At 35.4% G+C, this 16,124-nt stretch overlaps 1 protein-coding gene across 1 annotated transcript in view; it reads left to right on the top strand.

Moving 5' to 3' along the window:
* The window catches only part of Mbnl3 (muscleblind like splicing regulator 3), a 59,814-nt gene that overhangs the window by 31,684 nt on the left and 12,006 nt on the right, over window positions 1-16,124 (top strand). Inside the window, exon 3 of the mRNA XM_077106271.1 lies at window positions 14,836-15,027. Coding sequence (XP_076962386.1) covers window positions 14,836-15,027 — 192 coding nt within the window. The remainder of the gene's footprint in view (window positions 1-14,835; window positions 15,028-16,124) is intronic.

The raw sequence follows: 16,124 nt of genomic DNA, 5'->3' as shown, positions 1-16,124 counted from the left end.
AAGATACATGTGTTATTTAGATGCAAAGAAAATATGGGAATAAGACAATCTGCTATCAGCAAAAGCTTATTATAAAGTTGGTTCTCAGAATTCAAGGAAATCTGGGTTAATGTAACACCCTTTAACTGTCATGCCTGTATACATAAATGCAAAAAACAGTTGAGAGGGGCATTGATGTTTTGTACCATGATATTCTTTTTTCCAGAATGTCTAGACAGATTTAGGTAAACTAAATATATTTCATGGCCTGTACTCTTAGTTTGCCAAAATATTTGCCTTGGAACCCAGTGATAATTAATTATGTTGATAAATTGATTCTCAGATCACCAATAGCCTCTTCAGAGCTCCTGTTTGACCTTCACTAATACTTTTCATTGTCAACTCCTTACTGAAACTCTTTCCTGGGCTTTCACACACTGCGTTTCCTCCCTGGGTCTAAAGGAGTAGGGAAGGAAGACAAAGGCTCCTAGATATGTACAAAACAGAAGTGAATATGCTTGGTGTGTCCAGAAAATGTAGAATAAACCAGAGGAGCTTTTACTTTTTTCCATTTTATTAAGATATAATTGGCAAATAAAAGTATATATGTTTAAGATGTACAATTAAATATGATATTTGTATAGTTTATTAAATGAGACAACATGGATTAGCTTGGAAAACATTATGCTAAGTGAAATAGGCCAGATAGAGAAAGAAATAATGCCTGACCTCACTTGTATGTGGAATCTTGAAACAAGTTGAACTCACAGGCACACAGAATAGAGTTAGACTGGGGTTACGGGAATATTCTTCAAAAGTGACTATGACAAAGGAACGTTTAACTCAACATTGCTACCCTCATCCTCTTATGGGATGTCTTACTTTCAAATTGAGCAAGGATTGGGAGCAAGAGTTTATTGTCAAACACCTGAGCCCACCATATTTTATAGTGTTAGAGCAAATCTCTTTTCAAAGGTCAGGGGCTAGTTCAGAGCACCAGTCAAATGACCTGCTTCAGGGAATCAGAGAGCGAGTTGTAGGGTAAAGTAGTGGTAACTATACACCTTCCATTCAACTTCTGCCAGAGTCTCTCCATTCAAAGTCTCAATCCTTCTTGCATTATTGATCATGTGGGATCACACTGGAGGAGTAGGGAGTGGGGTTTTTTTGTTTTTGTTTTTTTTAGAATCCGATAAGAAATTCATTAAGTTTTCTAGCCTCTTGATTTATGCTGTCTAATTTGATTCAACATGATTTCTATAGTAAAATGCATTTCCTTTGGTTTTTTTCTTCATTGGTGGTAATTTCAGATTTTAGACTGCAGATGATGATTGATATGACTCACAGGAGTACAATTTATTTTATGGCATGTCACAAGATACAAGGCATTACTTAGAAGATCCCAGGGAACAATTAGAAATTACTTTTTTACCTCATAGATTATTTAATGATAGCTGTTATGATGTGATAAACTGATAAAAGATTAATTTCTGCAATTATTATGTGTACAAAATTCTAAGCCTGCTGTAGCTGATATGCTCCTGCTCTGTGGCCTAGGAGGCTGCCTCATAGATGTTCTGTAATTGAGTTAATGCAAACGATTTTAAGTGGCATTTACCAGTCTGATCTGGAAGAAATCTTTTCATTATGGATCCTGATCCTGATATAATTACAGAAGTAAAGTTTAATTTTACTTAATTTCCCTATCCCGGCTCTCCACCAAACAACTCTTGCTCTCTTAATCACCCCATTACCAATAATTGAATACATGTCCCTAAAATAGTCAAGCTTTTGTTTAAAATATTTCTAGTTCTTATATTTGTATGGTTTCCCAGTAAGACCCATTTATATTACTGGCTTAAACTTTAGGTCTTTCTACAAAGCATACTTTGATCTGTTTCTGGGATACCAGAAAAGCACATCTGCCTTTGCAAGATTTAATATGGTTTGCTTATTATAAGCCCATAGATAAAGGGAATGTCAACCTCAATGGGATGGTAACCAGAGAGCAGATTCTGTTCAGTGTGACTGAACAATGAATAAAAGCCACACCTAGTCGATTTGTGTGGAATGCTTTCTGCAGCAGGCAAGTTTGTTCACTGTATTTAACAGGTCTGCGTTGACATTTGCTATTATAAAAATCCACCCTGAAAGCTTTTTGTTGGCTTTATTAAGAAAGTGAAACAAAGGGTGTGACTCCCAAATATTTTTTAGTGCAATTTCAGAGATTGCTTGTAATATTCACAGCAAGAAAAGAAGAAGAATTATAACTTTAAAAACTCCTCCTTTTCATAATCAGAAGGCACACATGAGCATTGTTGAAGAATGGTAGGAAAAGTAGACATACTGGATTACTCTCAAGCAAAACTAAAATTGGAAAATTTTAGTTTCACAACTAGGAATTTTAGTTATTGGGATGAAGGATTCTCACTAATGGATGTGATGCATGTGTCTGTGTGTACAAATATATGTACATATATGTTTATATATGCATGTGTAGATAAAGTAGATATGATGTTATAAGGTTATTAGAATATTCTTATTTAGACATTTTGCATCTATAGATCTTTTCATATCTGGAAAATTCCTTTAGTTTCTTTCTTTGAAAGTGATGATTCACATGGAAGCTGATGCTGACATATAGGTGAACTTGACCCAGGAGAGTATATTCACCTGATGATTTATATAGAGGGTGTAGTTCAGCACATTTGAAGTTTCATTAAGGTGTGCCAAGTCATGTGATTCTGCTATTTTCATGACTTTCATTCCTGAGGCCAAGTTATGAAATCTAGACAATAAAGGATATAAACAAGCATTCCATTCCTTGATTTTTCTTTTTCCTCTATTGAATCATTTGATGTCTGTCTGGACCCCTGCTCCCCTTTTTACATCATTTTAAATTTCTATCTATCAAATATATTTCTCAGAAATAGGATCATATGTTTACATTAATATAGTAAGGTATGGAAGTGATGCCACACTTCAGAACCAAAATTAAAAAAAAATAGGAAGTCAAGTAGATAAGAGGAAGGGATAATACTAATTAATTACATAATAATAAATATTATTTTCAGATTCCAATGCCTTTAATGTTTTTCTTCTTTACTTAATTAAGCACTATAAGGTATCATATTACTCAATGAAACTTTGGGCTAGAACAGTTTTATGTGGCTGAAAATAAAATTGGAAAATATTTTTTTACATTTTTTTATTTTTGAAAATAAGTAGTTAAATAATTTAGGAGACAAAAACAAGAGGATAATCTCCTTCCCTCAACAAGATATATTCTACATTTGCCATATTTCTATTAGTTGCAATTTTTCTAGTTCACATTAACTCAATTTATCCACCAATATATTTATGTAATAACGAATAGTTATTGTCCTGGTTTATTTTGTATTAAAATTTACTATGAAAAGGGTGGGCCAGACATTTTGAAGACTTGATAGAAAAGAAAACCATGTCTATTGTTCTAGAACAACTTGGTCCTAATACAGGAGGACTGGCCCCAGAGTGCTAAGATACCAAAGAAAGATGCAGACAAATCCAGGATTGCACAGAGTGTAATTGGATGTAATGACAGAAGCGTAGTCCTGGGCAGCAACTGAGACCAGCTGGATCCCCACAATTGGGTCACAGGGAAGTGTGTACATATTGGTGAGGACAAAAATGACTTCATCCTAGCCAGAATGTACCTGGTTTATCTTAGATTAACATCAAAGAGTCAAGCATATTTCTGGCACCAGGGTCTGGTTGTAAAGCTCCATATGCCTTTGTAAAGGTTTTTGTCTATTTATAGTTTGCTGGGAAACTCTTGAAGAAAAATTGACCCCCTAGACACAGAGGCAATCATGGTGGTCATAACTCGACATGACTGTAGTCATATCAAACTGAATCCACACATCCATATTCCAGATTGCTAGTCTCCTCACCAGTACAGAAGTGACAGTACATTTTAATGAAGGGTTTGCAGCAGGCTTTTCAGTTTACCTATTCACAGAATAATAAATTAAGCTATTTAGTTTTTCACCTCAAAGTAGTCACATTGTTTTGTAAAGTGATGTAATTAGAAATAAGGTTAATGTGCTCTTAATATAATGAGGATTATCATTATCATGTGAATTTCCACATTGACTGAGGTTGACCATATCACATTCCAGGAGTGCTTGGAGTGCTACTATATTATGAGCCCCAAATTTCAAATGGATATTATTACATTTTCTAAAAGATTTTACTTTTAGATACAGCAGCTGAAGCTCATGTTTTTAATTGTTCAACACATATTGTTCCAAAGGTGAAGTTACCTTGGGTGAGTGAAGGTTCTGGGTCCCACATTTGCTTGGTCTCCTTCCAAGAATAATATCTTTTTAAAATTTTAATATTTTTAGGTGTAAATGGACACAATATCTTTATTTTTTTATGTGGTGCTGAGGATCAAACCCAGTGTTCACGCATGCTAGGCAAGCGCTCTTCCACTGAGTCACAACCCAAGCCCCAAGAGTAACATCTTTTAAAGATGGTCATAAAATTTGCAAAAGGTATTTGTGTGTTCTAAGTCCTAAGAGCTCTCTTCTTCCAGCCAGTGGTCTGAGCTTCAGACCCCACAGATCCCAGATTCATTCCTAATTGCAATTACTGGTCCAAAGTAGTTATTCATGACTCAGGTCCTTTCCTGTGACTGTATATGTCACACAGCTTAAAGCTCCTTTTATAATAATATAAAATCACTAGCAGTAGGTGTGCTGCCTTGCCCCAACTCTGTTAATAGGAAGTATGAAATCTGTTTGTTTCAAAAGTTAACTGAAAACGCTACATTTTCGCAACCAAACAGAGGGTACTTGTACATGATATCTTTTACAGTGCTCAGTTCCTTCAATGGTAACAAATCTCAACATTGTCCCTTTATCCTCCCTTTTGTATCCCCATGGGATAAATTAAATGTAATCTCCTCTTGGCCCATTTTGTGTTCTCTTCCTCTGGGACTGGTTAACTCAGTCTGTTAGAGCCTGGTACTAATGAGACCATGTGGGCCTGTTAGGTTTACTGTTCATGGTCAAAGTCTAAGCTACCAGCCAGCTATCTCAAAATTGCTTACTGGTGATCACAAGTGAGATGAAGGCTGGGAATTTGAAGGGCTCTATGAAAATCTTTCTCCCTGAAGGAGGATAAAGAAAATATCAACAAATAAAGCCAATGCTTGATAATCTAATCTATAAGGAATAATTTTTTCCCTTATCAAAACAATCCTCTTGCATAAGTGCACATGGTTTAGCAGTTGTCACTGAGAGGGCCACCAAGAGACCTCCTGTAAAAACCTGTAGTTGCCCCACCATTTGATAATCTTAAAAGTAGTTCCTCTAATATTCTTAAATTGCTTTTATAGGCTTTAAGTATCTATTCAATATTAATTTGCTTTTGAGAAAAAGGAAAAAGAAGGTTTATTGCTTTGTTAGCAAAGGAGAAGCACAGGGGACTCCTGTCCCAGAGGTTGTGATTCTGCTCATCAAGGAGAGCAGTGGACTTTTAAAGAGGTGATTCAGTGGCCACATTCTATGTGTTCTCTGTAGGAGTTGTGACACACTTGTTAATTTGGGAGATAGTCATTTCTGAGATCTTCTGGTGCCATCCCCAAAGTCAGAATTACTTGGTTCCTGTGGTGGGTGTGTGTTCAAGGACAGATAACTCTGCCTGGGATGGAGAAGAAAGGTAATCCTGTTTCCACTGAGATTAGGGAGGGCAAGAGGTTAGGGAGGACCAGGGAGAGAGGAAGAGAAAGAAACAGATTCTTTTAAAAGTGGCAGAGCAGCAAGTGTTATATTTAAGGCATAAAGTGGACACTTGTATATTCCCCCACTGTAAATTTCTACATTCCATTTTTTTGGTAAAAAGTGTGATAACATCTCCAACCTGCTTCCTGCTGAGAGAGGGAAAAGTTGGGGGAAGTGACCTGAAGTCCTTGTTCTCTATCAGGTGGGGTGCAGATAGGCATTCAGCATCAGAGCAGTCCAGAGGTCCACAGTGGCAGATGGAAGGTGACTGGACAAAGCACACGTAGGGCAGGGATCATGCTAAGCCAACAATAAACAAGATAGCAAAGAATTAACTTTTTTTGTAAACAATTAGCACAAAGCAGTTAGTATTTCAGTCAGGCTCTGAAAACAATGAGGACAGTAACTCATAATCATACCAGTGAAAAACAGATCAAGTTTATCAATATAGGAGGTTAGGAAGATTCATAGGTCTGTGAGATCAGGCTCAAATTGACTCAGGACAAATTTGCAACACTAGAGTTCTTTGTGATCTTTATTATTAAGCATTTCCACACAAGAACCCTTACTTTTATATCCTCCAGCTTTACTTACCTTTGGTAGGGCTGACATAAGTGTACATCTTGTTACATTTAAAGAAAACTATTGTTTTTCCTTTTTAATGTCCATGTAGGACTGTGCATAGGCTATACTCTCCTGCTGGGTGTTTAAGACTAAATTGAACAAAACTGACCTTGTTAGTATCTACTGTTAAGAGTCACCTGAGATTCCTCAGAGATCACTCTTGGGGATGTGTGCAAAGCCTCTGGCTCCTTTAGCTTTCCTCCACAAGTGGTGCCATCTGCTTGGATGGGTGAAGGTCTTGCTGACCATATGTGGCTTCTTTTAGAAGCATCAGGGACATTTCCATTGCCAGTGGCCCTCCTCTTTGCAGAATGTGCACTGGTTGGCTTCCTGTTCTCTAAGGTCCTCTTGGTTCCTCTGATTGACACATTGGGTGACTCACCAGAGTTGCAGGTCCCATTGTTTTCTGGGTCCTGGCTAACCATAGAGGGCAAGAGCCAAATTATTGGCTATTTTTTCCTTGGCCCTTTTACTTCCTTGACTTTAGTCTCCAAGTTTTTAATTTAATCATTCAGCAGGACAGTTTCATCAGTGTTAAAGTAGGAATAATGGGTCATGACTTCAATATCTATAATTTTACAGTTATCCCTTCCATAGTTAACAATAATGTAATCTATATTTCAGAATAGCTACTAGAATTCTTCCCACAAATAAATGATTGTTTGAGATGATGGATATATTAACTAGCCTGATTTGATTATTGCATAAGGTATAAATGTGCATAAATATATACACATAATACACAAATATATACATGTCACTGCATAACATATACATATATGTATGTGTGAATGTATTAGAAAATACCTCATACTTTTCATACTGTTTGATCTAACATTTCCCATCTTTAAAAAAAATTATTTAGGAGTGGCCATCTGCCTGAAGTATACCTCAGGAAAGAGAGAGAAGCTAATGTACATTCCATCACTTTGACACTGCTTTTGAAAGTACTTTTGTTTTATTTTGTTTCTGTTTTTCTTGTTATGCACTGTGATGTTCAAATTGGACTTTATTTTGTTACCCCAAAATTAATCTCAATATAGTTACAATATATTAGGAATCACTTTTCATTCAATTCAGTGTATATTTATTGAGCATACACTCTATACCAGACATTAAATGGATAGGAGGTGGATGAAAATAATGAACACAAAATAGGCTGTACCATCTACAAATTTATGATCTAATAGTAATGAGGTATTGAATTAGTATTTTTGTGGACCTCTTAATTTCTTATTTGTACCTGTTGTCCCATATTCTTAAAGATATGGGCTTTTCTTTATTCCATATTAGACCTATCTTTCAAATAGCCATGTACAATTTTGTTTGATAATCTTAAAAGTAGTTCCTCTATTTTGTTGTAGTTTTTGTTGTTTTGGTGATGATGGTGTTGGTCCAACCCCTGATAATTTTAAGTTATACCTCCTATTTATCCTGGACTTGCATTGATATGTTTATAAATAGTGTCCAGGTTTCCTGTGTGTTCCTTACTATATAGTAAGTTCTTCCCATTTGCCCCCACAAAATCCACATTTTGTTTCACAGTCTTTGTTAACAAGCTATTTTTTTATTATTTTTGGTGCTAGAGATGGAACCCAGGGGCTTCATGCATGTGAGGGGTGCACCCTACCACTAGCCTACAATTTGGTTAAAAATGCTATCAAGGTATGAGTGATACATCAAAAAAGCTGTACACATTTATTATGTACAATAATAAATCAGAGCTTAGAGACAAGCATATACTTGTGAAATTACCACAATCCATGCCACAAATTTGACTTTTAAAGTAGTTTTTTTCCTTTCCTACACGGTGGTCATTAACAAATCATTTTTAGATCAGGTCTGGTTTTCTCCTCAAAACAGTCAAATTTGCTTTGTTTATGAGGTCTCAAAACTTCCTCCTGAGGAAGAAGTCATTTGCCCTCTTCCTATGCTGATCTGTTTTTAGGTACTCAATTATAATCCCAAGTATTCTATTGTAGCTTTTTCCTTCCACCAAATAAGGGTAGATCAGAACCATGGTTTGTACTCTTTTTTATGCTATTCTTCACACATCTTGTACCCACAGTAATATATTTATATTTCATCTGTTTGCCTACATTTAACGCTTCCTCTTACTTGAAGACATCTGTGATTATTAAAGTCAGAAGAGCTAGTTCTAGGTGAGGACAATTATTTACTTTAGACCCTTGAACTTTTTTCTTATACTCTAGGACCACAGTGACTTATTATTCATTAGCAAGTATGATTGGTACATAAACACCACTCTCAGTTTGCATCAGTTTATAAAGCTAATTCTCAATTATTGAGGGACCAGTTAACTAGCCTGGAGGTTATGTGGGACTCCTGCAGCCAGCCTTTGGGATACTTCAGTCCTCATAGACCATCACTCAAAGAATATGGAAATTACCAAGTAAAAACTGTGGGGGAAAAAAGAATACTCAGTTGTGTTCCATGTGAAAAGTTAGAAAAGTTTGATAGAAATTAAAGTTATGCATTTCAATATGCTTTAAAATTATCAAAGGATAAAAGTAAACCCAATGATATTTAAAGAGGCTTGCTCCCTTTTATAATATATAAATGCTTGTGAATGAACAGTAAAACAAAGGTATTATGAGTGCTAGTAAAATTTAAGAGTGCTATTTTTCTGGTATTAAAATCAAGTCAAGAAATTGTTACCAAATGTTTATCCTTCCATAAAAGAAAATGTTTGGTCATCAACCTCTAGCTCAGAGAAGGAAGGCCCAATTATTCCATGGACTTCAGTCTAGGATGCCATTTAAGGGACTTAAAGTATTTTCCATTCATCCATCAATAATTGTTTCTGATCTCAGATATTATTGAGGTAACTAAAAATAGATATATTCTGTTAGGAAGACACAAAGATCAATTCATCATAAATGCAGAATTTTCATATCTTTTAAAAAATATTTATTTTTTAGTTGGACACAGTATCTTTATTTTTATTTATTTTTATGTGGTGCTGAGGATCGAACCCAGGACCTTGCACGTGCTAGACAAGCACTACCGCTAAGCCACAACCCCAGCCCCCAGAATTTTTATATCTTTATGCTAGCTTGAAGAATAATGTTTTAAGTTATAAGTTAGTGTCCCTAATATGTGTGTAAACTAGACATATTTTTTGGAGGCATAGTTTTTTAAATTTGTTTATTTTTAAAATTTTTAATTGACAAATGATATTTGTACATATTTATGAGATACAGTACAATAATGCAGTTTATACCTAGAATTATAATGATGAAATCAGTGTAAATTAGCATTTCCTTCTCTAACATTTATCATTTCTTTCATTGGGAATCTTTAGACTCTTCTAGTTTCTTTGACAAATATCATAAATTGTTGCAGACCATAGTTACTCAGATTATTATATCAAGGAGATACCTGCACTTCCATGTTGACTGCAGCAGTATTCACAATAGCCAAGATATGGAATTAATCATGGTGTCCATCAACACATAAATGAATAAAGAAGCTTAATATTTCTCTGGATTGTTTTATAACAGAAGCTACAGAACACTTTAAGGCAAATATGCAGTGGCTCCTAAAGTTTTACCTTTATAGGATTCCAAGTACTCTTTTCCCATTGTCAATCACTGAGGAGTGATCTATACAGATCTATACAGTTGAAAACCTTATTTAGGGACTGCTTAAAAGAACATGCTCATGAATACCTTAATAGCAGCTTATAAAGCCAAACTTCTTCAACTTGTAGAATCTTGCCAAAGATATTAAATTTTCGCATCAGCGGATTTATGTATAATTGATGCTTTACTCCAAAAGTTGTAGTATTTTATATTTTGGAATCCTCTAGAACCAAATACAGTGAGCTTTTCTATAAATGGCTATATAGTAAATATTCTTTATGGGGAAAGAAGATATTGAATAGGTACCTATACGAAACAAGAGAGAACAAATATCTACAATTTTTTATTACACAGGCCTAACTGATGAGTACAGCTTCATCTGTGGATAGGCATTAAAATAAAAATTTCATATAATTTTCATGTGCTACTAAATATTATTATTCTTTTAATTTTTTCAACCATTTAAAACTATAAAAAAAAAAAAAAAAAAAAAAACAGGCTACTGGCCATACAAAAACAAGGGCAGACCATATTTGGCCCAGGGGTCCTAGATTGTGGATCCTTACTCTAGAGCATTTAGCTGCTGCTGCTGCTGCTGGTGGTGGTTCTTCTTCTTCTTCTTCTTCTTCTTCTTCTTCTTCTTCTTCTTCTTCTTCTTCTGAAATTTTTTTAGTTGTAGATGGACATAATACCTTTATTTTATTTATTTGTTTATGTATGTATTTATTTTTATGGAGTGCTGAAGATCAAACCCAGTGCCTCACACACGTTAGGAAAGCCCTCTACCACTGAGCCACAATCCCAGCCCCAGCATTTAGTTTCTTAATCACTAAGTAATCCATAACTATGCACCAGGAGAGTATCTTGGGGGCCTTGAACTTCCTAAGGTCATGTGAAATATTTTGTACACACATGAGTTTTTCTGTGAATAGGGTCTGCAGCTTTAATCTGACTCTTAGAGAAGTCCGAGACTAGAAAAGGATTAGAAGCCACTGTACTGAAGACATTTCATTAATTTTTAGGAGGCATTTCCTAAGTGCCTCATAGTTCCTAGGTACAATGGTAAGCACCAGGAACTCACAGGGATTCCTATCATAGGAGGTGATATGCAACAGATACTGAGGGTAAATACTTTTCATGTAATCTTATTCATAAAGTCTGTTATCTGTGCCATTATTGTTGTTTTACAAGACTCAGAAAGATGGAAAATCTGGTTCTGGGAAAAGAAAAAAAAAAAACCTTTTCACATTTTCAAGTATTTGGTGAATAACTTAGGTTCAGATTTGAATATCTGAAATACATTTAAACATCCAGATTAGTTTAGGCTTCAAAGAGAAATAAAATTCAATGTATTAAGAGTCTTTTTTCTTAGGACTGAGGGAGTAGATCTGTGGTAGAGCATGTGCTCAGCATGCACAAGGCCCTGGGTTCAATCTCCAGCCAAAAAAAAAAAAACAAAAAACCCAACCTTTTTTCTTTGAAATAGGATTAACCCATAGATAGATTCACTTTGCTCAACTGACATCAAGGGCTATGATATAGATAGAAGCAGGATTAAGTTGCTTACTAAAGCTGAATATGTGAGTTTGCAGGCTGTTAGTCAAAGTTAAGCCCTTGAATGTTCAAATTCATGAAATGGAGTAGTTGCCCTGGGGCAGAGGTGGCGGTGAGAAAACAGAAATGTCTATTGGAAAATAAATAAGCAGCTGGGAGTTCCTGCCTCTGCCCCAGGGCTGTGAGTGGACAAACTTGCTTCTTCTCAATAAACAGTGTTATAGAAAGAAATTTATACCCAAGGAGGAAATGGTCATAAAAGCTTTGATACTGATTTTAAAATCTAAAGACAGCACAGTATAGTTCATGGTGAAATCTTTTAAAGATCTAAGTGTTTTCAGCAGCCCCCTTAAACTTTGTATATAGACATTATTTAAAGCTTTTTTTCCCATATGCTTGAAGCATGTAACAGACTTAAGTAAGTTAAAATTATTCCAAAGATAATAGAAGTTAACCAGGAAAATTTCCCTGGTGAGTCATCCCCAAAAGGAAAGGAAAAAATAACAGAAGTTCAGAGCTACCATAAAAAGAAGGCATTGCTCATATGTACATTAGACTTAAATATTAAATGATCATTAATTAAATTAATATTGTTAATGATTAGTGTTTTTTTAATCTGGGAAATTCATCCACCTCCCAGTCTTTCAACAGTTTTAGTCCAATGGTTAATAGATATAATAATGGTCTTTTTCTAGTTTTGCAAAAGGCAAAAGCAAAAATTATCCAGGAAAATGGAATGGTGACTTCCATGAGAAACTTACCACAAAAGTCCCAGAAAAAATTAAAACAAAGAAGATCACTGTGTGGTGCAAATATAGAGTTTTTACCTTGAGATCCTTGCTGATTTTGATATAACCATGAATCATTTAGTGAAGTTTGCCTTGTTGCTGAAGCATGTTTGGGTGGCTGTTTCCAAAGTATTTCCTTCTCATGAGATGAAATAATGTCATATCAGCTAATTCCTAGAGTTTCACATCTCATTTGATGAGGCTACAGACTTTTACATCACCTGGACTTAGTTCGGCTGGGTCAGCCCTAAGATGTTTGTACTCAAACCTTAAACCCTCTCCCCTGACTACTTCACCAACTTTTCTGGCACCTGGTGTCACCCTTTTCCTCTTAAGCTGTCAGCCACCATGCCTTCTTCACTCACCCCAGTGAGTCTTGCCAGTTCTTTGAGGCCAAATTCTTTCTGTCCTTCATAACACATCAAACAATTAATTTGATAAATTCAACCAAGGCAGAGTGCTAATGGAGGAGTGCTTACATGTAAATTGAATGTGGCTTGTAACAGGAGCTTCTTGGAGAGTCTGTGCTGGTGAAAATTACAAGTCAGCACAGAGGTTGGGGCAGGGAATCTAGGTTGCCCCATCCAGGGTCTATGGCTTCCTAGTCTCCTGTATTTAGAGATGTTCCAATTAGTGTGACTTAGCAAGTCTAGGCACAGCTCGGCAATATATCAGCTTCTTGGTTTTTTTTTAGTTGTTGTTGTTTTGTTTTTTTTTTTAGTGAAAGAAAAAGAAAGCAAGAAAGAACACATGTGATTAGTAATACATAATGAAGGGCTGGGGATGTAGTTCAGTGGAAAAGTGCTTACTAGCATGTGAGGGACCCTGGGTTCTATTCTCAGCACTGCCAAAAAAAAAAGCAATACACAATGAGACAGCAGCAATTACACAATAACTACCTTACTGAGTCACTACTAGAAATACACTACATCTCATCAGATGTATTATTCACTCATTACAGTTCAAAATTTTTAAAACTCATCATTGATTATATCTGTCAGTCATTCACTATGCATTAAGTACTTTAGAGGAGACAAGAGAAATATCAAAGAAATTATGACTACATTGATAAGTAAATAAGTTCATGTGTGAAACAAACTGGAAAATAGCACAGTAAAGTGATAAATTATGTGGTTACAGATAATAAAGGCAATACACATATCAAGCTCTTTGAATCCAGGACTTTTAAAAATAAAAAAAATCAGTAATAGCCTTTGCATTTCTAAGGCTTTTCTTTATAAGTTGTGCTCTAGTTTGTATTCACCCAGTTATCTTATCTCTTCTTGTCTAACAAGGATCCTTATAGTATTTTAAGGCCTCCTTTTGAACTATATCATCTGGCCCCCCTAGATAAACACAAGGCTGGGCAAGTCAAGATTCATTTGTGAAGTAGGACCTCTAGTTAAAGAATAAAAAAATATAATAACCATATCAATCTCATTTTAGGTATATAGAAAAAATGGTTAAAGTACTTACTTTAAAAAAGTTGGTACTGGGAATTGATGCCCAGGGTGCTTTACTACTGAGTTATAACCCTAGCCCATTATTATCATTACTACTACTACTACTACTGTTACTACTAGTACTACTACTACTACCTGGGATTAAGCAGAGGGGTGCTTAACCACTGAGCCATATCCTCAGCACTTTTATTTATTTTGTTTTTGTTTTTAATTTGAGATGGGGTCTCACTAAATTTCTTAGGCCTTAATCTTGTGATACTCTTGCCTCAGTCTCCTGAATCACTAGGATCACAGGCATGCAGCCAGCCAAGTATTCACTTTTCTAACCTGCTCTTTTCTTCATTAATTCTTTGCTATCTTCCAAGTCAGTAGACTAAGAAAAGAATCAAGGTCAGTGTTTGGTAATACAGGTGGAACCTATGGTATGAAGGGCAGCCTTAGAGCCAAGTAGTACTGATGGATAAGAGGGAGAAGGGTGGAAAGAAGGAGGGTTTCAGGAGTACCCAAATTCCACCTGCAGAGTACAAGCCTGTGTGAGGAGACAAGGGAGATTGTCTGTATATGTGCTGTCACTGGTGATGTGGTTTTTAAGTAAAAACAAAAGTACTGGAAAAAATACATTTGGAATGGGCTGGGGTTGTAGCTCAGTGGTAGAGCACTTGCCTTGCACACATGAGGCACTGGGTTTGATCCTCAGCACCACATAAAAATAAATAAATAAAATAAAGATATTGTGTCCATCTACAACTAAAAGAATATTTTAAAAAATACATTTGGAACAATGAGATTTAAGTTAGTTTATTCATGGCTTAAAATCATGAAGTTTGCTTGATCAGCTTATCAATAAATTTGTTGCTTGAAGAGATTTGTTGCTTTAAAAGAAACTCCCATATAGGCATTACCAGGAGATTAAAAATAAGCCAATCAGAATAGACAATGGTAAACATTGATATGGCATAGGAAATTCTGATATTTCTGCAAGATATCATACTGTGCGATAACAAGAAGAATCTGTTTACTTCTAACACTTCTATCCCCTCTTTTAAACATACAGGCTTCTTTTCCTGTGAATCCGTCCCTTGCGGCTAATCCTGCCATGGCTTTCAATCCTTATGTACCTCATCCTGGGATGGGCCTAGTTCCTGCAGAACTTTTACCAAATACGCCTGTTCTGATTTCTGGGAATCCACCTCTCGCCTTGCCAGGAGTTGCTGGTCCAAAACTGATGCGTTCGGATAAACTGGAGGTATTTGTGAAGAAATATATAAATACCTGTAAGGTGGATATTAACCTTATGTACAAAGTAGCATTTTCAGAACCCAATGTGTTAAATATTTTAAATAAGTACACCCAAAGGTTTTTAGCCTATGGAGTATAATCTCAGAAAAATGTTAAACATTTTATTGCTACACTTATACCTTATTATTAAGTGCATTGATTCAGTGATACAATTGGTCAAAGTTTTAAGTGTACCCAGCCTAGACTGTGTTATGGCATAGGAAGTCTGGGTGAGAATGCTCCTTATATTCAGGCTCCAGCTTTACAGAATGGAATTACTGTATTTGTTAATGATCCTCTACTTACTAGAATAGTAACCTGGAAAAACAAATTTAATCTAACTCTATGATTGTAAAATGTAAAGTCATATGAATGCAGAATGTACATGAGTCTCATAGTGTTTAAACCTTTTTCTATCTTAAGAATTATGTACTATATGATTAATACCGCATAATACCTAAAGAATCAAAAAGAAGTTTTCAACAGCTTTTGGTTTACTGAAGTCCTTCCATTTTTCCTTAATTGTTGGTTTTTTTTTTTTGAAAAATTGAAATAAATGATTAGTTGATTTTGTAGAAATTTAGCTCCATTGACAGCCCCTTAAATGCCTGGTGATGTACTGCAATGGAATCTGATTGTACATGTAACTCAATCATGATTCACAAGTTGACCTTGGAAAACTACCAGTGTGTTGCTGTGTGATAAAGACTCATCTTGAATCTTAAAAAAACTAATTACACTTGAGGCTGTGTATTAACTGGAGGATTAAAATCGATTTTCCATAATACTTTCAGATACAAGTTTAGGTCAGTGTAAGGAAAACAGAAAAACTTTCCTTTGTGGAGGATGGAATTTTTTCTAGAAATGCATTGTCTGTGTTTCCGTCCTATAGTGAATACGGCTTTTGATTAGCCTTCATCTTTTCAGATTTTCCTTAAGTAAATGACAAAATGTATATAATTATCCTTGCATGCATTGGCAAAGCAAATAAAAGCCAACCACCTTCCAGTCATCATACTGATATGTGTGTGTGTGTGTCTGTGTCTGTGTTTTTGTGTTTTCTTC

This window comes from Callospermophilus lateralis, chromosome X (assembly GCF_048772815.1).
Source record: "Callospermophilus lateralis isolate mCalLat2 chromosome X, mCalLat2.hap1, whole genome shotgun sequence".
Taxonomy (NCBI): Eukaryota; Metazoa; Chordata; class Mammalia; order Rodentia; family Sciuridae; genus Callospermophilus; species Callospermophilus lateralis.
This window is presented reverse-complemented; position numbering and strand designations above follow the sequence as displayed.